Here is a 21,762-nt window from a genome sequence, read left to right on the forward strand (position 1 = left end):
TAGCCTAAATATAACTGTCAAGGTTTAATTATAATTAACAATTCTATCAAAATCTGAGACATTTTGGAAATATCATTTTCCCTGAAGATGTGTTTGCCATTTACATTATTTTAGCCATTTCTACATGAATAAACAACACTCATGTTCATCATTGTGTTTTCACAGATTAGAAAATAGAAAGGATACAAATGTAATTGTATGTATGTGCTAGAAAACAAATGTATTTTAGGCTGGTAACATTATGTAATTATAGAGAACTATAAACTTATACCATATTGTTATCACTTTTCCACAATAGAATTGTAGGCTGTGTTGTAGGATGTGGGTTTTATGAATAAGTGCTTATAATTGTTTTATAGAGTTGGTTCCATATTATATATGTTGCATTATTTTACAAATATGTGCTATTGGCTGGGCATTGACTTGTTAAGGAGAATATTCCAGGGAAAGACCTTTAAAACCTCTTTTATCCCCATGAGTATAAATTATGTATTCTCTTGTGAGAGAAATATTGATACTATATACCTAAAAATAGCTAGTTGAGCAAATGTAATCTATAATGTGCCCAGATTTGAGATGTTGGGGGAGAAAAGTAAGAGAAAGATGGATGGCATTCCTATTCAGGTAATCATTTTATTCCTTAAGGACAATGGAGAACAGATTATGTAACCATAGGCTATCTCTTTGCTACAAAGAACTGTATCGCAACATAAAACTGCAAGAATATACACCTTAAATAATATTATACTGGATATATTATAATGATTAATATATGGTATGATAAGTCTAGATAGTAATATTAAAAATTATATTTATAGAAAGGTATCATCTATTTATTAGTGTTAAAACAAGCCACAACAAGAATGTGACATTTTTTTTATATAACGTGAAAGGATCATATAAAGGAAATAGAAATTTGAAGTCATTCTAGTTTACTAAGAAAACTATTTCGCTTGACCAATTCATCTTACCAAAATAGTCGTAACAATAACAGTTTTGTTCTCCAGGCCCATGGAGTCATTTGCAGACAATACATCACTAACAGTTACCACCATTTTGTCAACTTCGCTCCAGTAGCCAATCTGCCAAATTAAAATGATAAATTTCAGATAAAAGTGGATGGGCTAACAAGTGAAACATCTATTTTTCTTCAGTGGATTTAAAAAAAAAAAAAAAAAGCAAAAATAAAATGAGCTAAGTAAAAACATATCGGTATTCATTTACTTACCAACTGTGCCTTTAGATAAGTTTATAAAGGGTTTTAGAAGTACGTTTGCATGTCACTACCATTTATGCAAATCAAATCAAGGTTAAAATTGTTATATTGTTTATATATTTTATATTTTACCTTACGAGGTCCATTGCTCTTAAGTTCCATGATGTTGATTGTATAATTCACTCTTTTACCATTCTGATCAAATTTAATATTTCCAGTCAATCCATCCACTTGGACCTATTGAACAGAATTCAGAAGGTGTTGTATAAAACAAACTATAGAATGATATAATTTTTTTTGTCTAAATTTTACTTCTTAGGCCTTTAAAAACAAAGTTATTTATTATTATAGATACTTCTTTACATTTTATTTTCATTAAAGAGGTTCTGGGACTAAAACACTGAGGGCCTATCCTTAGGATATGATGGTGGGGGTAAGTACCCCGGGACCCCCAGCCAATCAGAAGAATGAAGGGCCCGGGGCGCTCCAACAAGCGACTTGTTTCCTTCATTGTGTACACAGACACAGCATATGTCAATATAGTGTCTGGTGCTGCAGCTCCATCCTATTCAAGTGAAAGGGACAGTACTGTAGTGCCAGATACAGCTACATTTGTGTATATGGGGCTGTGCTTGTGTAAACAATAAAGGGGATGTGGCTGTCGCTGAAGGTCTTTCATTTTACTAATCGTTCATGAGTGTTTAAGTCCCGGAAAGGCCCTTTAAGAAAATCCTCCATTTCCCCCAACATGAACTCTGGGGCCGTGTACATTTTGGGCAAGAAGAGTTTTCTATCAACCCCTTCCTGCCTCCAACCTTTTCTAAGATCCATCTCAGGATAGGTTACAATGGGAACATTACAGTACAATGATTTAAAACAGGTCGCAAAAATATCAGAAATGCTAATATAAACATATATGAAGCAAAACATTATTAAACCCATACATAAAGGGGCAGATTTATTAAGACTGGCGTTTCATATGCCAGTCCTAATAACTAATTCGCTAGTGTAAGATGCGACACATTTGCTAAGTGGTGAACGACATGTGCCACAATTGTCATCTAACAAACATGCCCCCTCCATCCCTCTCTTTGCATAAAATAAAAAAAATCCTACACACAACTCCCTGCTCCTCTGCTTTTCTCCCCACTGGGTCCCCTTCAGCTCCCTCTTCATGCTTCAGCTCAATTAAGGTACTGGTGCTGCGTAGTGTCAGTACCTATGCAATGCAGCACACAACATCATCAGTACTGTATGTGATGTCTGGCATCAGCACATTGAATGAGATACAGAAATAAGATAGAGCCAGAGAGGACCCAGTAAAGAGAAAAGAAGTGGTGAGGTAAGTATAATTATTTTTTTTTTTAAATTGTCCAATTGGGGAGGGCAAGATAAGACACCCCTTCCCAAAGGAGCGGCGAAGGAGACGTAAAAAGGCCAAAAATGGCAATTTACACCACAAGTTGCGACTTTTGGGCGCTTATGTAAATTTTTGATAAATTCCCCCCAAAGTGCCCAAGTTATTCCAGGAATGTCCAAGTTCATATCATGGGTAGCTTTTCACAGGCTGCATATAGTAACATAGCTCTAGGCATTTCTCTTCCTTGACTGGTACAATATTTTCTTCTGCTTCCGGACCAAACCAACAAATATTTCTACTAGGATTACCTGTTTGAGTGCTCTCTCAATTTCAACTCCATGGCCCCATGGTACAGCAGGATTTGCTAAACAGTCACCAGCATTTCCTCTCCTAGAGAGTTCAATTCTCTGTTTCCGTAAATTACGGAAGGCCTCAGTCATTACTTGGACAGCATCAAAAGTCAAAGCAGAAGTATACTGAAAAAACCAAAACAAGTGTAAACAAATGTTAGAATAGTGTTTTTTTTTTTCTTAGAACATGATATAAAATATAACAATAGAATATGACACATATGCATTTCTGATTGTTTTAACATCACAGAAAAAATTCTGGTCATTAGTTATCAAAGCTATCTATCAAAACAACTGGCCGTGCTGCAACTGATCACAGTGCATCTCTCCTTTTTCCAAGCAGTTTAACCCCTAGAAGTCCACAATACATATATTTATGTTTCAGCTGCCGATGAAAGTGCTGCTTTACCAGTCAAAGCCACTACCGAATGTACGGTGGCGGGCCTGGTAAACAATGAAAAGATTGCAGAGCTCATCAGAACACCATGATACCTTCAATCTGCTGATTGGGGGGGTGTCGGGAGTTGGACCCCCACCAATCTAACATTAATGACCAACCCTGCGGATAGGTCATTAATATCAAAGTCCTGGAAAACCACTTTAATGGCAGATCACGCGGTATAGCGCTTTGCCTATAATAATAATAATAAATAAATAAATAATAAATAATAAAAAATAAAGACAACTAAAAACTACCCGTTCTGTTGGGGACTATTTTCTCTGACATGAACGCATTTTACATGGATATCATGGACGCCTATAATAATGCATCAATATCCCAGAATATATGTTATGTCTAACGTCCATGGTCGCTGACCACGAACTCCTTCCATCCAGTCGACGCCCTTCTCTCCAGAGATGTCTGCACATGCGGCCATCCTGTTTCACAATGACCACGAGGGTGCGCTCACGAGCTCAGTCCAGATTTAAGGAGCCAAAGCGCACACAGGTGGGAGATTGAGCTGATTGCTCCCAGAGCACCCTCGGCTATAAGAAGGGCTGTGCCCCTCCCTGCAATGCCTGAGCATTGTTGTTGTTATCCTAGTATGTCTATGCAAATGGTCTCCTAGTGTTTCTCAGTTCCCAGGGTTTCCCATTCCTGCTACCTGTAACCTGTATCCCATGCTATCTTGGTCAAGTACCATGTTGAGCTGAAGTCATGCTGTGGTGTATACCACGCCTGTTTTGCTACACCACACCTGGAGCCTGCCTGATGCCTAGTCCCAGCCGAGCCTGTCTTGCTACTGTCTGAACTACCACAGGTACACTATACGAACTATAGACTGTGACCTGTGTCCTGTTGGCCAGCTGCCATACGGTCAAGGCGCTACGGCCCAGTGGGTCCACGTACCCAACGTGACATTATGTCAAATCCACACACATAAACATATCACCCGTCATTCGTTTTTTACTCCCTAGCCCGACCTCAATCTACTCTACAAGTCAACATGGCGTGAACTATCCTCAAGCTGCCTCGTGCTGATTGGTCAGCATCAGAGGCAAGGGAGCTAGCTTCACCCCATTGGTTAAATACAGCACATTAGCAAATAACACAACACAACAGTGGGCCATATCTCTGGAATGGGGGGGAGGTCCAGGAAAAAAAACAGGGCTGGAATCAGGGAGACAGCACTATTCAGGTTAGTTAACCAGTTCAACTTCTATGACCTAGTGACAGGTCCTCTTTAATATGTTTTTACTTGGGTTTCTTTTTCATTTGATTCTAAAATGTGTTTACAGTAAGGTAGTTTTGAATTGATTCTACATGGGTGACACAATGTGCCTAATCTAGCTAGGGCACCAATATACCTTGTCCCAGCCCCGAAAGAATGTAACTTTTTTTTCTATTGAAACTCTAACAACCTACTGCTCTCCATATAGTTAAAAAGAAGTAAATGATACTGATATTTATAAAAAGGACAATCTTTTGGCATACATTTAGCTATTGATAGTCTATAGGCTAGTCAACATACACTATATGCTGAATAGTGCCCCTGACATATACGCCAAATGTATATCACAAATGTGATATGAACGTAGCTACAGCGCATTTTTATTTCAAACAGTTCCTAGCTTAGGCGGGTCTGTCATAAAACCAGCAGCTAGATCTTCCCCATTTAACAACTCCTATATTTGGAAATGGGAGTAACAAATCATATAGGAAGCCTAAATGTATTTCTTTAATATTGCCTATAATCTGAACCTATGCGTGGTACAGTTTAAATTCACCCCAGACATTTGAACTATAAGTCACATTTTCATAAACTTACTATCTAAACTTAGAATCAAATTGAGAATATATCAATATATCATTTAATTGCTTAAAGTGGTATAAAAATAAAAATCATGCCAGTGGGCAGTTGGATTGTAATGTCTGGTAGCAGTCTACTGTAAAAATGTCTGCCCAAAAAGGGCTGGAACTGGCTATTTGTTCTAAAGGCATTTTTCTCATTATCCAGAAAGGCTAAATATGCTTAAATATCATGGGATTACCAGCAACGTTTACTACCGTAAACAGGAAGAACAAAAAAAAAGAAAAGAAAGACATTACATTTGCCAATTTGTTCAATTTTTCATAGATAGTCCTACAAAATAGGTCATAGGGAGCCAGTCTGTGATGTACATGTAATCTATGCAGCATACAGTTTGCATCACCATTTGAGAATGATATGGAAACTGACAGGGCTGAGTACTCTAAATGATTACATTGAAGTGCATGCAGTAGCAAAGTAATTAAAGCATGTCAATGATGTTATTAGGGATCTTTCTATAATGTCACTGTAAACTGTATGGAGAAAGAGGAAACGGAGGTCAGCCTAGTGAAACAGCATATTCCCTTTCCCCATTCAGAAAAAAAAAAGTAAAATTAGCTGATAATGCTCTAGCAAATGTAATAACATGCCCATAGGATATTGTTTTTGATTCAAGGTACAAAGAAAAAATTGCGAATACTAGTAACGGAGAAATTTCCATTCCAAAGAGATAAAAGAGAGGAGGAGAGACAAATGATTAAAAAAAACAACAACACAAAGATGTTTTAGCCCAGCAGAGTAAAGATGCATTATACTTAAAGCCCCTGAACTACATATGATTATTAATTAAACATGTACAAACTATTTATCTTTAGATTCGGAGTAACAGCCCAATATAAATTATAAAGGCGTTACTAATAGATCCCTTAATATAATCTTTATTATTTATCTAAATAAAAACTATACACAAAATTATCAATAAAATATACCTGTAGATATTGTATCTATATATATATATATATATATATATATATATATATATATATATATATATATATATATATATATATATATATATATATATATATATATATATATATATAAAATATTACAGATTAATTAAAATCTGGTACCACGGTTGGTGCCATGATGATAGATAGATAGATAGATAGATAGATAGATAGATAGATAGATAGATAGATATGAGATAGATAGATATGAGCTGGATAGATAGATGATAGATAGATAGATAGATAGATAGATAGATAGATAGATAGATAGATAGATAGATAGATAGATAGATAGATAGATAGATAGATAGATAGATAGATAGATGATAGATAGATAGATAGATAGATAGATAGATAGATAGATAGATAGATAGATAGATAGATAGATAGATAGATAGATAGATGTAAAAGACTTGCCAAATCAATTATAGCATACAAGTCTGAATAGAAATAGATGACAAATATACAATAACTGGAAAAGTTTGTGAATTTGTACAAATCTACAAAATCCACCGCATATGAGTTAGCGATGGTAGAATAAAAAATGACGTAGTTGATAATAAGAGGAGGTAGGGCTCGAACGGAGAGTAGGCGAGAGCCTAAGGTGTCATTGAGGGGAAGAGGCGCAATGCATTTCGTAAAATAGTAATTATACTGTATAAATAAGAGGTGATGATGGAGCCGGAAGTGGAGCTGCAAAAGCTGGCAAACCCTCTACAGACTGAGCGTCTAGTCAACTCTACATTGAGAAACACTCATGTATGAAGGGAACGGGATGCAGAGAAATGCGGAGTTTGAATTATAAACACTAAAAAATTGAAGTGAAAGGGAAAAGAGGGCATCAGGGCAACTAAACGAAGAATTAATTTTAGGACCTGAAGTGGGACACGTTCTGAAAACTCTGCCATTGGCACTGAGAGAGCTTGTCTTGCCCCGGAGAGGAGGTAAGGAACACTGAACCCATACACCATCTTCTGTGATATCTGACAAACCACCAATCTCTCTACTAAAGGTTGTTTAGAGAAATGCTGTAGAAATAGTTTTATTCTCTGTGAAAAACAAACATGTCGAAATTTCTCATTGACTTCCTCAATCATTTTTTGTTTGGCCAACATCTCCAAGTAGATATAGTCAATGAAAACATAACCAATAGATTTATTTATTACCATTTACATAAGGTGGATAAGTATAAAAAACAAGTAATAAGTATATTTAATATAAATTCTCATATTCCAAGGCTGGGAAGCCATGGAAATAAGTAGCACTTTACATATTTCCGTGGATTCTGTCACACCCGCAGAACTGTGGCAGACCCGTAGCAGAAATGACTCAGGTTTCTGACGTGGATTATGTACGAATTTGTGTTGGATTTACAATATGTACATTCGACATGTGTGAACGAAGCCTAAGACTGCCAAATAATAATAACTCTAAAATAATAAATACATAAATTGAAAGTTTTGCCATTATAGTATTTATGTCAATCGTTATGGTTCTAAGAAAACTAGGACGTGTAGAATGTCCTACGGATAGTTTAGTGTACAATGCTTCAAGGCAGTAAAGCAGTCAACATGAATATGAATATAAATATCTGATTTGTTTCCACACCAACAGATAAAAACACAAAGGCTCATCTTAAAAAGAAGAAACGTAATATAATGTGACGGACATGAGCTGACATTGCAGCACAGTATAGGGTATCAGCTAGTAATGTTTTTCATTTCAAATTATAAATGTTTATTTATATAATGAAAATTGTCATTAATACAAATTAAATTACACCCTGAAGTACTGACAAGGAGATCTATAAAACATCTTTACTTGTCACCAAACCAGGTCGGAGAACATTTTTTGTTAGAAGGGTCCTCTAAAAATAAACTGATTAAGGGGTGTCCCGCCGCTGGGATCCCCAGTGATCAGCTGGCTAATAGATGGATGTCCCAAATTAATAATTTGAAACAATTTTCTAAACCACATAACCCCTTTAAATAGGACTTGTCATCTCTCCTGACATGTCTGTTTTAGTAAAAACTTGTATTCCTCATAAAAATAACAATTCTGGAGCATCTTTTTTTAGAACTCTTTACTTTGTCATTCCTTTGTTATTCCTACTGGAAATGTAGTGTATAAATTATCACCTTGGTGTTACCATGTCCTTTATCAAAGCGGTGAGTCTGGCACTATCAGCACTGATTGTTCAGTTTCAGACTGTCTAAAGACACACCCCAACTGGTAACACTTACTGTGTATACATTTCTAGGAGGAATGACAGAGGAACGACACAATGCAGAGTTCTAAGAAAAGATTCTCCAGAATTATTATATTATGGGGAATACAAGTATTTACTAAAACAGACATTCAGGAGAGCTGAGTTAATAGAGGGGAGTTTCTTATTCGGGGCCACCATCAATTAGCCAGTGTGAATGGTAACCACAAAAAACTTCTCTCTCCCTGGACCTCTGTGTATTACACAAACAGCCCATTGATTTCATTGGATACCACATAATTTCTTAATTTTGCAGTGGAGGTTCAGTTGAATTGAAAAATTTCTGCTAGGTTCTCCCATAGTTTACAACTGATGTCTGGGGGTCCTAATATCGGGACATTCTATAATCAGCTTATCATCAGGGATCTTTCTAACAAATAGAAATGATTCAAAGCGGACAACGCCTTTAAACAACTAAGGGTATGTGCACACACACTAATTACGTCCGTAATTGACGGACGTATTTCGGCCGCAAGTCCCGGACCGAACACAGTGCAAGGAGCCGGGCTCCTAGCATCATACTTATGTACGACGCTAGGAGTCCCTGCCTTGCTGCAGGACAACTGTCCCGTAGTATAATCATGTTTACAGTACGGGACAGTTGTCCTGCAGCAAGGCAGGGACTCCTAGCGTCGTACATAAGTATGATGCTAGGAGCCCGGCTCCTTGCACTGTGTTCGTTCCGGGACTTGCGGCCGAAATACGTCCGTCAATTACGGACGTAATTAGTGTATGTGCACATACCCTAAGTGTGATGGAGGAAGGACGGGAAAAAAAATAGGTAAGACACTTTTTCTGAAGTAAATAATAATAACAAATGGCAGTAAGCAAACCCAGAATACAGTTACACAACAATCTGATCAATCAGTTAGAAAATCACATCACTATTTGCACTGGTCTTTAGTCTATGTACAGTATGGGATCAATATTTTATAATAACAGATGGCAATCTGAAAATTCATTGGCAGACCTACCTTATTTTTAAGGTGGTTTTACACTGGGCAATTATCAGGCAAATTATCGTTCATAGAACGATCGTTGACGATAATTGCCCTGTGTAAACAGGGTAGCGATCAACAGATAAACAAGCAACCGCTCGTTTATCTGCTGATCGTATCATTTAAAAAAAAGAAAATATTAGCGTTGTCGGCAGCACATCTCCCTGTGTAAACAGGGAGATGCGCTTCCGACATGATAATAATGTATGAGAACAAGCGATCGGAGTAACGACCGCTCGTCCCCATCCATAGCTGCTTGCGACAGGAGAAAACAAGTGCCGATCAACGAGCTGTCTCATTGATCGGCGCTCGTTGCACCAGCCAAAATCGGCCGGTGCAATAGGGCCTTTAGACTTATATATATAATTACATAATATTATGTAACGGCATCATGGTGTTGAATACACACATAATACCCTGACACTGGCTAGCGTCAGTCTTGTAATGCAGGGCCCCAGCGTCAGGATTGTCAGGCACCAGAGAAGAAAAGGCTCCTGGCCGGAAGTGGAGGCAAGAGCTCCCAGGAGCGGTAGGTACATAGGGGTCTGGGTTTTTTCGGGGGAGTTTGGTCTGGGTGTAAATTAAATTAGGGGTCTAGGATCTGAATTTAAAGAGGATCTGTCACTAGTTTATTAATTCCCTAACTAATCTAATAAGTGCTATGATGCTGAGAACTACAGTGTAATTTGTTTTCAAAAACGTTTATTATTTGCAAAGTTAGGTGCATTTTTCTAAATATGCTAATTTAGCTATAATAGCCAAATAGGAGCTAACACTTTCTTTTCACTCTGGGCGCTGTAATGTTTTCTGTATGACGCTGTCCAATCAGCATACAGCTTCTCCCGCTTCCCAGCCCAGCAGCACAGAGTGATTATATAGTATACAGCTTCCATTCCCGATTGAGTTTTCAACTGGTGATACCTCCGGTTGTTTCACAGCTAGAACTGTGTCCCTGGTGCCATATGAAAGATTAGAATCTCATCTTTCATATGCCACCAGAACCACAGCCTGAGATATGGCTATTTGAAGCGTTCCCCCTTCCCTCCAGCCTCAGTCTCTCACACTGTGTGGGGCAGCTTCATGCTGATAGGACAGCGTCAGAGGCTGTCCGGAAGCTCCACCTCAGGAGAATCGCTGCTGTTACCTCCCAGTTCTAATAAAGGCTCATTTGCATATGTAGAATGACTTTTAAAATAATAAATATTTTGGGCCACAATTTTCACTAGCATTATCTGTGTTTCAGTGCCTATTAGATTAGCCAGGAGATAGGGCATTACTAAACTAGTGACAGATCCCCTTTAAGAGTCAAATTGGGAGTATGAATAAAGTTAGGGCCTGTTCTGGGGTCTGAATTAATGTAGGGGTCTGGTTGAGGGTCTGAATTAATATAGGGGTCTGGTCGGGAGACTGAATTAATTTGGGGGTCTGATCATGGGTGCAAATTATTTAGGGGTCTAGTCTGGGTCTGAATTAATTTAGGAATCTTGGAATCTTAATAAATTTAGGGGTCTGGTCGACGGTTTGAATCTATTTAGGGATTTGGTCTGGATCTGAAATACTATAGGTGTTTGGTATACAGGCTGAATTAATTTGAAGGTCTGATTTGTGGTGTGTATTCATTTAGGGGTCTGGTCAAGATTCTGAATGAATTTAAGGGTCTATTCGGGGGTCTGACTGTCTGGTGTCTACGCAAGTGACATGGTTGCAGCATGTGAGGAGGAGACAGAGACTTTGTCTAGACATGTCACGGTGCTGGAAGATCTTAGATCCTGCTGGAGCCAGAAACAGCGACCAGAAACTGACACTTAGTAAGTGACTCTGCTGTGTAAATGCAGCAGCTTCAGTGCAATGATTTTTTTTTAAATCGCAACACTGCACATCTACTGTCTCTCCATTGGCCTCCCACGGAGCTCCCGCCCATCCGTCTCCTTCCCTGCCCCTCCACATAGCCCCTTTCAGGATGCGTATCACCCCTGGCCACACTCCCACCCTTGCCAATTTCTGCTCTCTTAGCACACCCCCCACCCACAAAGTTTTGCACCCTAGTCTCTCCCCCTTGTCCCCTGACAGAGCCCCTGCCCACCTACTGTCTCCAACTCTGCCCCTCCACAGAGCCACTTCCAGTTTGCATCTCACTCCTGTACCACCCCCACCACTATCCGTTGACAACCCCTGATAATGGGGGGCCTTACGCTTTGTATGGGTCCCAGCAATTTCTGATGGCAGCCCTGTGAGGTATCATAGCCCTCTGCTCAATGTAAAGTTTATTGACAGTGCAAGGTTTAGCCTTCCTATTACATACTGTTATTTTATTCACTTTGTTATGCTATATTTAAAATTATGGAATAAAGCAGGATATTGTTTGAATCATATTACAATTAATTTGTAAAAAAAAAACAAGTGATGTGTTAAACCAGTGCTATCCAAGTATATCTTTTATACAGCTCATTGAATTGAAGTTCATGGAATAACACACTGCTTTCACCTACTTACTGAACAGGTCAAGCAGGTGGTACAGTGTAAAACATCTATGCCAGGCTCTTGTCAAATCATCACAGTAACCTCCCCCAGCAATACTGATTCACCAAGGACTTATTTATCACAGTGCATCATCTGCTCATGAATAGGTCTCATGAACTCTCCTGTTTCTAGTATACACATATTTCTTTCTACATGATGTTTGCTCTGGAGCTAGGAAATAATAAAATACTGATTTTTGTCAGTATTACCATGACTTATGTTTTTATAGTATAAAAATTATATTTCTAGAGAAGTATAATCTATGGTACCTTAATAGTTGAAGTGTGTGCCCCAGGATATTCCTTCTCCTCTAGTGTTGACCAACGCTGTATAAATTTTGCAACTGCAGGGTCATCATAGTCAACAATCTGAAATCCTGATACATTGGCTCCTCCAAACTGTATTTTTGATAAATCTCCATCTGTAAAGCCCTAGGTGAAGAAAATGCATCGATAAGACTCTTGAGCTGTTAAAACTTCTGTTGACACGTAATTTTAATAAATGAAGAACCCTCCAAGGCAAAGAATCTAATATACCACATTCTTTAGAAAAAGGAAATTCACAAAGAAAGTTAATAAGTACAAAATATTAATTCATCAAATATATCAATGTACTGTTCATGTTAGTGAAATACATTGCAATATACAGTATGAGTAGTTCAATCAGTCAACTGAATGAATATTACAGCATTAATTGCAGTTACGTATCGATTATTATTTTATGTGCCTCCATACACTTTCACCACATGTCATGGTTTATCTTCCTTGCTTTTTTCTGTGTTGGGCGTTTATATACTATACACAATACATAGTTAACTTCACCGTGCAGCTAGAAATGGCTTTCTTTCTGAATACAGCAGTATCTCATTCATAGCATCTCTATTATATTCAAAAATATATCAAAAATATCCAAGTCTACCCCTGTGATTTCATAGTTTTGCTGAAAAGCAGAGAACAAGATATGTAAAGTAATTCTAAAAGAGTTCAAGGAGTTATTTTAAAATAAAATAAAGATGATAAATCAATAAATCAGTAGTAACTGCCTGTAACTCTCGTAGATTCCCAAGATGGATTGTTGTTGATCCGGGGATTTATTCTGATGATGATATATTTGGACTTGTTTTTTTTTATTTATCGCCTTACATTAAGACAATTGGCAACTACCACATGGGGTTTGTTTTGCCTTCTTTTGAATCAAGACTGTAGGTTGATAGGTTAAACTAAATTCTTTGCGGTCCTTTTTTTTTTTTTCATTTCAATGTTAAATTAATTTTAAAAAATTAGAACCTCTGTGAAATAAATAAGATCTATCTTCACCAAAAATATGTGAACACCTTCTTAATTATTAAGTTTAGGTATTTTAGCCATACCCATTGCAAACAGGTACATAAAGTCTGGCATCAAGCACACAGCCATGCAATTTCTATACACAAACATTGGTAGTAGTATGACTCGTACTGAAGAGCTCAGTGAGTTTAAACGTGGCACTGTCATAGGATGCCACCTTTGTTACAAGTCAGTTTGTGAAATTTCTGATATTCTAAATCTGCCTCCATCAACTGTAAGTGCTATTAATGTGAAGTGAGACTGTCTAGAGCTTAAAAACTGCTCAGCCATGAAGCAATAGACCACATAAACTCACAGAGCAGGTCTACCGAGTGCTAAAGCGTGTGGCAAGCAGAAATCATCTCTCCTCTGTTGCATCACTCACTACAGAGTTCCAGACTACCTCTGGAAGTGACATCAGCACAAAAACAGTATCGGGAATTTCATGAAATTGGTTTCTATGGACAAGCAACTGCACACAAGCTTAAGATCACCATGCACAATGCCTAGAGTCGGCTGGGGTGGTGTAAAGCAGGCTGCCACTGGACTCTGGAGCAGTGGAAATGTTTTTTATGGAGGGATGAATCACTTTTCGCTATCTAGTAGTATAATAAATAAATCTGGGTTTAGCGGATGCCAGGAGAAGACTAGCTACCGGAATGCATAGTGTCTACTGTTAAATTTGGTGAGGAAGGGAAGATGGTCTTGTTTGTTTTTTAGGGTTTAGACTGGGCCCCTTAATTTATTTAATGAAGGGTAATGTTAATGCTAAAGCAAAGACATTTTAGACAATTGTATGCGTTAAACTTTGTAGAAACAGTTTGGGGAAGGCCCTTTCCTGTTCCAGCATGACAGTCCCCTTGTGCACAAAGCTGTACCTATATGGAGAGCACCAAAAAAAACAAATTTTAATAATTCATAATCCCCAAAAATGTATATGATAAATATATATCCCTATTGGTGTATAATATCTGAAGGGAACAGGGCATACAAGCCCATAATGAGCATGGTGGACACGGTGGAACACCCTCTAAATGAAACACCGGAAATCAATTAAAAGGTAAAAATAATTTTTTTATTGGAACAAATATACAAAAAAATTACAAAAAACACATTAAACTTAGAGATGATTGCCACAGTGTGGATGGATACCAGACAATGATGTGTGCAAATATAGTGCACAGGATATATATAGGTGGTGCTATATGAGTAGTAGAGGGACACATCATTGTCTGGTATTCATCCACACTGTGGCAATCATCTCTAAGTTTAATGTGTTTTTTGTCAATTTTTGTATATTTGTAAAAAATTTTTACCTTTTAATTGATTTCCGGTGTATCAGACTCAGATTTTTAGGTTTCTGTTCCCTTGTGCACAAAGGTCCAACAAGACATGATCTGACGAATTTGGTTTGGAGGAAATATAGTGGCCTGCACAGAGCCCTGACCTCAATCTCTTCAAACACCTTTGAGATGAACTGTAACGCCAATTGAGAGCCAGACCTTCACGTTCCACCTCAGGGCTTGACTTAAAAAATGGCTGAATGGGCCCAAATTCCCACAAACACAATCCAAAATCTTGTGGAAAGCTCTTTAGACTGGAGGCTGTTATAATCGCAAAAAGGGGCCACATGGTTTTGGAATGAGATTAATTAGCCTCATGGTTTTGGAATGTGACGGTCAGGTGTCCACATTATTTTGGCCAGATCTGTCTAGTTATCAGCGCATCTGTCGATACATGTACAATTAGGGTGGAAGGAAATTGCTTTGTACAGTATGGCCACGAGGAATGGATTGTATAAAATCTTTTGGGTCTATATTGTCAATAGTAATCCACACCAGTATATATTAGTCTCTCTATATTACTAGTGGGCACTACATAGAACATTATTTGTAGAGTTAGTATAACATACTTACATGTTTATTTATTGTTGTTGTATTCTTACACATTGCAAGGGTTGCAACCTGTACTTCAATGACACAAAATGCCCAAAACTTTTTCTAGTAGCATATATGGTTTAGGGATCATTTCCATAATTTGTGCATAAATAAATTAAATGACAAGGTCAGTCACAGGCCATGTTTAATATTATATTGTTTTTTACTTGATATGTCACAAATGATAATGACCAGGCATAAGTATTTAGGAAGCAGGTGTTTTCTTTGTGACATATATTTTGTTTACATCTATAACTGAAAAGGAAATATGGAAATGATTATCAGCAGCCAGATTATAATGTTTGATCATCTCTTGAGCCATTAACTTCCAAATTAAAATAAGCTAGACAGCTAAAGAGCCAGGATGACGACTCATAAGAATATAGTATGACAAATAAATAAAACTGGGGGTGACTATTTAGTAAACAGAATGGTAGCGCATCTGTTACCCTCAGTGCAGATACATGAAGAAAGTCCCATGTGCCAAATGCTGGATCGGGATTTCTATGAATTTGTCATTATTGTTATTACTAGTTTACTGGTATGATGGATATGGTAATTTGGATTATTTTGACATATTGTTTTTTTTTTTAAATCAAATCTTTGTTTATTGAAAATATACAACAAGATATACAACAGAAGAACATCCATACATAGATCCTGGGGAACCGCAGAGAAGACATATTGGTTTTGAACGGGGCAATGAGGAGAAAATTAATGGGTCTTATTGACTACCTGCCATTGTTTACTTTATCTCGAATGACTGGTAGGTCTAAAGTATATGATTAAGTATGAATTGGCTTAATGTAAAACTCATAATTATATTGTATTGAAATATAGTCTCAGGTCTACTTTAAACAGTAGTAGTACTGACGCATTTTAGGTCCATATTATGGTTGCAACAAACAGACCTTGTGTGATTCTACTCAACCCAACTTAGGTTGCTATGGAACCTCATGGTGTTCTATGTTCAGTTTAGTAATAAGCCCTTGCAATATGAGAAAGATTTTGATAGATATTTTAATAAGTGTATCTTATGCAATAACATAATGAAGAAAGCAATGACTATTATACACATTAACACCTGGAGTAGTTTTTTCTGCATAGTACATCAATATAAAATACAGAATTTACAAAGATATATATTTCAGATAGTAAAGAAAATGTATTACCTTGCTCAATAGAGCTTCCTGTAAGTAGTACATTACAGAAAATGTGACGCTACATCTGTGTATACAAAATCATGATAACAGGTGGCACACTGGCAGATCAAGACAATACAATGTGATATATTGCACTTGTGATGTAAATAGTGGTCTGCCTAAATTAGCAAAATAAATAGTGAACCAATAGTCCCTGTAAAATGTGTTTACTGTCAGCACACTATAGGGTTTATAGAGTAATAACCACATTTCCTTATTATTGGCAAGATCCAAAAATCTGTGAAATATTTAGGAATGTCAATATCACAAAATATCTAAATATATATATTTTTTTCTTGCACATGTAAAATAAATATTAGGCAAACTTACCAGATTTGCTATGATATAATGATATCCTTTAACATGTTTACCAATGGTGATTACCTAGGACCAAAACATAAAAAAATGAAGTGAACCTTCAACTAGTCATTATTATGCGAACTGTTTTTTTTTATAAAATTAAATAAAAGCACAAAAATTCTAAATGAACATCTATAAATTTACCGAGGCACGATGGTATTATGAGAGACTAGCAGGTGATACTTTTTTTTAATTTTTTTTTTAAATACTGATAAGAAAATGTCAAAATATTTCCTCTCTCTTAATGAAATCTATATCTGTAATTATACTTGTGTAACACCTTATTATAAACTACCTAACACATGTATAATAACAATGCATCAATGAAACAATACTGCAACATTGGTCCCATCATAAACATATATAAAATGTGTGACAGACCTGGTCCACAATGTCGTTTACTTTGTCCCTCTCACAGTCAAGAATAACCCGCCTTTCCTTTTTTAATTCCAGATCCTGGAAGAGGGATCGGTACGTCTCATCTTTCCTGTCATTATTAATGTTGCCTACATTGATTGCTGTCACTTGCCATTTCTTCTCAGCTGCAGAATCCAGCACAGCTTGCAGTGTTGATAAACCTTTAGATACGAAATATTGGACATAAATACAGTCAAGATCAACAGTAACCCGGGGTGTAAAGAGATCTGTCTATAATAGAAGCACTCTGACCATTTATTATACTTTCCCACAAGATTTTTCCTAGATTTGAATATTCTAGTTTGTAGTCATGTGGGCAAAGACTGAATCTGTGTTATTTTTTTCATTAACCCAGTAAGTACCAGGCCATTTTTGGGCTCAAGGACCAGACACATTTTTTGTATTTTCATCCCTATCATATCCTATAACTTTTTTTTTTTTTTTTTTGCATTGACGTGGCTTAATGAGGCCTTTTTTGTGGGACATGTGGGGTATGTCTATATTAGAGTTTCATATTTCATAATTTAGTTATGGGGGCACAAGAATAAAAGAACAGAATTGATCCATGTTTCTTTCCTTTTTTGACCTTGTTCATCGTGGGCCAAAATAAAGTGTATATATTTAAAGTATGTTACGCACATGGGGACGCCAGGTTTGCAGGGGCTCTTTTATGTTATATGTTTTTTTTAAATTAAATTAACCATGTTTTTTTCTTATTTTCTGTAAATTGATATATTAATTTGTTTATACATAACTTTCCTTTAATTTTTTTAAATTTGTATTTGTTCCATATAGAAACTTTAACTTTTTTATTATTTTTTTTTTATTATAGAAATATGCACAGGTGCATATTAGGGAAAACTACAAGTATGCATACATATCAAAACAGCCCGGGAGACCTTTGTTAGGTCCTGGGCTGTTTCGATGGTGACACCAGCCCCGGAGATTATGCCACCAGGATAGGTGATCACCATTACAAGGGGGCTCCTCCCCTTGTACAGTGTTGCGATCATGTTTAATCGCAGAACTAAAGGGGTTATCTGCCAGTATCAGAGTTTTCTCTGATCCCCGCAGTTGCAGCAGTAGCAGGGCTGTGTGTTACAGCCTCACTCCTGTTGCTGATCTCACCGGTGCACTGACAGAGCCCGCAAGATCATCATAAAGAAAATACATATCTTTGTGTGGCAGCTAACAGCAGCCCATGATATACATTTTCATTATAGGTCGGGAACCAGTTATTTTGGTTTTCTGGGACTTAAACATTGATGCCCTATCTGTGTGCGGCCCAACAAAGGTAGCATAATGAAAGAGCTACAGTACTCCTGCATGCCTTCATTGTTTGCACAAAGACAGCATGTCTTTGCATGTACTGCAGCTCATTCCCATTCTATCCCATTTAAGTAAACAAGCTTGAACTGCTTTACGGGGCACAGCCGCTCGTATGGACGAGCCACTGTGCCTGTGTAAATAATGAAGGTGTGCTTGTGGTGCCTTCATTGTGGTCCCTTCATTATGCTGATCAGCTGAGGTCCAGAGTGTTTAAAGGAGTATTCCTATCTTAGACATCTATAGCATATGCACAGGATATAACATTATTGTCTGATAGATGCAGGTCCCAGCTATGGGACTCTCACCAATATTGAAAACCAGGTTAACACGACCACTAACCGCAGATTCCAGGCCGGAAATAGTGGAGAGAGGGCTCTCTTCATTATGTTCAATAGCAGTTATGGAAACAGCCAAGCAAACGCTGCTTGGTTGTTTTGTAACTCCCATACAACAGAATGGAGAAAGCCATGCGCATGCGCGACACTCTCTCCACTAGCCCCTGCTAGGAATCTGCGGCCAGCAGCAAATGTACCAGGCAAAGCGGGGATTGGGGTACCCTCGTTCTTGATATAGGTGCGGGTCCCAGAGAACATCTGGCAGACATTTATGCCATATCCTGTGGAGATGCCATACATTTCTAAAATAGGAATACCCCTTTAAGTACTGTAACTCCTTAAAAAAAGTGTATTGTTATTGTTTGTTCATCTTTTTAAATAATCTGTATGGGCAGATGGGGATATTTTTTAGATGTCTCATACATTAACAGTAACACAAGTAATGATTGCAGAATTATTTTTAGCTCTTTTAATTAAGATGCCTTATAAATGATTTACAAACAGTTTCCTATTTACAGTGTTCTATATGCTAATCAGTCTTTGTTGTCTTACTAAAAATATGTCTTGTTTTTCTGCAACTGTATTATTTTATAGTCTTATTTACATCTTAAATGAAAAAGCCTGGACGTTGGATGGAGAAAACGATTAATCTGCAGATGGTAATGGATATATGCAGAATGCTGTCATGTCATGTGCTATAGCCATACACACATGCATGCGCACGCACGCACACACAAACCAGAAAAAAACCAAATACATTTTAAAAGGTACATATGTTTTACCACCTACAAAAGAGTTAATGCTCAAGCATTAGCCCATTTGAGATCTGCGCAAAAGCAGTGTATATACAGTGGATATAAAAAGTCTACACACCCCTGTTAAAATGCCAGGTTTTTGTCATGTCAAAAAATCAGTACAAGATGAATAATTTCAGAACTTTTTCCACCTTTAATGTGACCCATAATCTGTAAAATTCCATTGAAAAACAAATTGAATTTAGAGGGGAAAAATAAAAATAACAAATCTACAATAATATGGTTGTGTTCATTAGCCAATCACATTTAAACTCATGTTAAATAGTAGTCAGTACATAGCTGCCAATATTTAAAGAGGCTCTATCACCAGATTATAAGTGCCGTATCTCCTACATAATCTGATCGGCGCTGTAATGTAGATAACAACAGTGGTTTTTATTTTGAAAAACGATCAGTTTTGAGCAAGTTATGAACAATTTTAGATTTATGCTAATTAGTTCTTAATGACCAACTGGGCATTTTTTTACTTTTTACCAAGTGTGCATTGTAAAGAGAGGTGTATGATGCTGACCAATCAGCGTCATACACTTCTATTCATTCCAGCCCATCTTGTTTCACTGCACAGCGTGATCTCGCGAGATCACGCTGTGACGGGACTTCCTCCCACAGGTCCTTCACCGGAGCAATGGAATAGTCAACAGACATCGCCTCCAGCCGTGCCAGGATGTTCATCCGAATCTGCAGCGGCTGGAGCCGATGTCTGTTCAGTCTTCCATGGCTCCGATGAAGAACCTGTGGAAGGAAGTCCCGTCACAGAGTAATCTCGCGAGATCACTCTGTGCAGTGAAACAAGCTGGGCATGAATAAAGAGAAGTGTATGACACTGATTGGTCAACGTCATACACTTCTCTTTACAACGCTCACTTGGTAAAAAGTAAAAAAACGCACAGTTGGTCATTAAGAACCAATTAGCATAAATCTAAAATTGTTCATAACTTGCGCAAAAATGATTGTTTTCAAAATAAAAACCACTGTTGTTATCTACATTACAGTACCTATCTGATTAGGTAGGAGATAAACTGGTGACAGAGCCTCTTTAAAGTGATTCCCAATAACCCCATATAAATTTCAGCTGTTCTGTTAGGATTTTCATGACATTTTCTTTGTTGCATGTGACAGAAAAAGCCATGGCCTGTAAAGAGCTTACAACACATCAAAGGGATCTGATTGTTGAAAGGCATCAGTCAGGAGAAGGGTACCAAAGAATCTCCAAGGCGTTAGATATACCATGGAACACATTAAAGACGGTCATCAGGAAGTGGATTACATTTGGCACAACAGTGACATTACCAAGAACTGGACGTCCCTCAAAACTAGATGAAAAGACAAGACAAAAATTGGATCGGGCGGCTACCAAGAGGCCTACAGCAACATTAAAGGAGCTTTAGGACTTTTCTGGCAGGTACTGGTTGTGTATTGCATGTGACAACAATCTCCCATATTCTTCACATGTCTGGGCTGTGGGGTAGGGTGGCAAGATGGAAGCCTTTTCTAACAAGGAAAAACAACCGAGCCGGCTATGTTTTGCAAAGACCTACATCAAGTCTGCCAAAAGCATGTGGGAAAACGTGTTATGGTCTGATGAGACCAAGGTTGAACTTTTTGGCCATAATTACAAAAGGTATGTTTGGTGCAAAGCCAACACTGCACATCACCAAAATAACATCATACCCACAGTGAAGCATGGTGGAGGCAGCATTATGCTTTGGGGCTGTTTTTCTGCAGCTGGAACTGGGGCTTTAGTCAAGGTGGAGGGAATTATGAACAGTTCCAAATATCAGGTAATATTGGCACAAAACTTGCAGGCCTCTCCTAAAAAGATGAAGATAAAGAGGAATTTCACCTTTCAGCCCGACAACGACGGAAAGCATACCGCCATATTAACAAAAGAATGGCTTCACCAGAAGAAGATCAACGTTTTGGAATAGCCCAGCCAGGGTCCAGACTTTAATTCCATTGAAAATCTGTGGGGTGACCTGAAGAGGGCTGTACACAGGAGATGCACTCGCAATCTGACAGATTTGGAGCGCTTTTGCAAGGGAGAGTGGGCAACAATTGCCAAGTCAATAT

At 37.7% G+C, this 21,762-nt stretch overlaps 1 protein-coding gene across 6 annotated transcripts in view; it reads right to left on the reverse strand.

The window, feature by feature from the left end:
• The window catches only part of GRIA2 (glutamate ionotropic receptor AMPA type subunit 2), a 184,139-nt gene that overhangs the window by 55,379 nt on the left and 106,998 nt on the right, over positions 1-21,762 (reverse strand). For all 6 annotated transcript variants that reach the window (XM_075860309.1, XM_075860307.1, XM_075860308.1 and 3 more), the window contains exons 4-9: positions 17,178-17,374; positions 16,767-16,820; positions 12,242-12,403; positions 2,885-3,052; positions 1,349-1,453; positions 972-1,082 (exon numbers count right to left, since the gene is read on the reverse strand). In XM_075860309.1, the coding sequence (XP_075716424.1) occupies positions 972-1,082; positions 1,349-1,453; positions 2,885-3,052; positions 12,242-12,403; positions 16,767-16,820; positions 17,178-17,374 (797 nt within the window). The remainder of the gene's footprint in view (positions 1-971; positions 1,083-1,348; positions 1,454-2,884; positions 3,053-12,241; positions 12,404-16,766; positions 16,821-17,177; positions 17,375-21,762) is intronic.

Source organism: Rhinoderma darwinii, chromosome 1 (assembly GCF_050947455.1).
Source record: "Rhinoderma darwinii isolate aRhiDar2 chromosome 1, aRhiDar2.hap1, whole genome shotgun sequence".
NCBI classification, from domain to species: domain Eukaryota; kingdom Metazoa; phylum Chordata; class Amphibia; order Anura; family Rhinodermatidae; genus Rhinoderma; species Rhinoderma darwinii.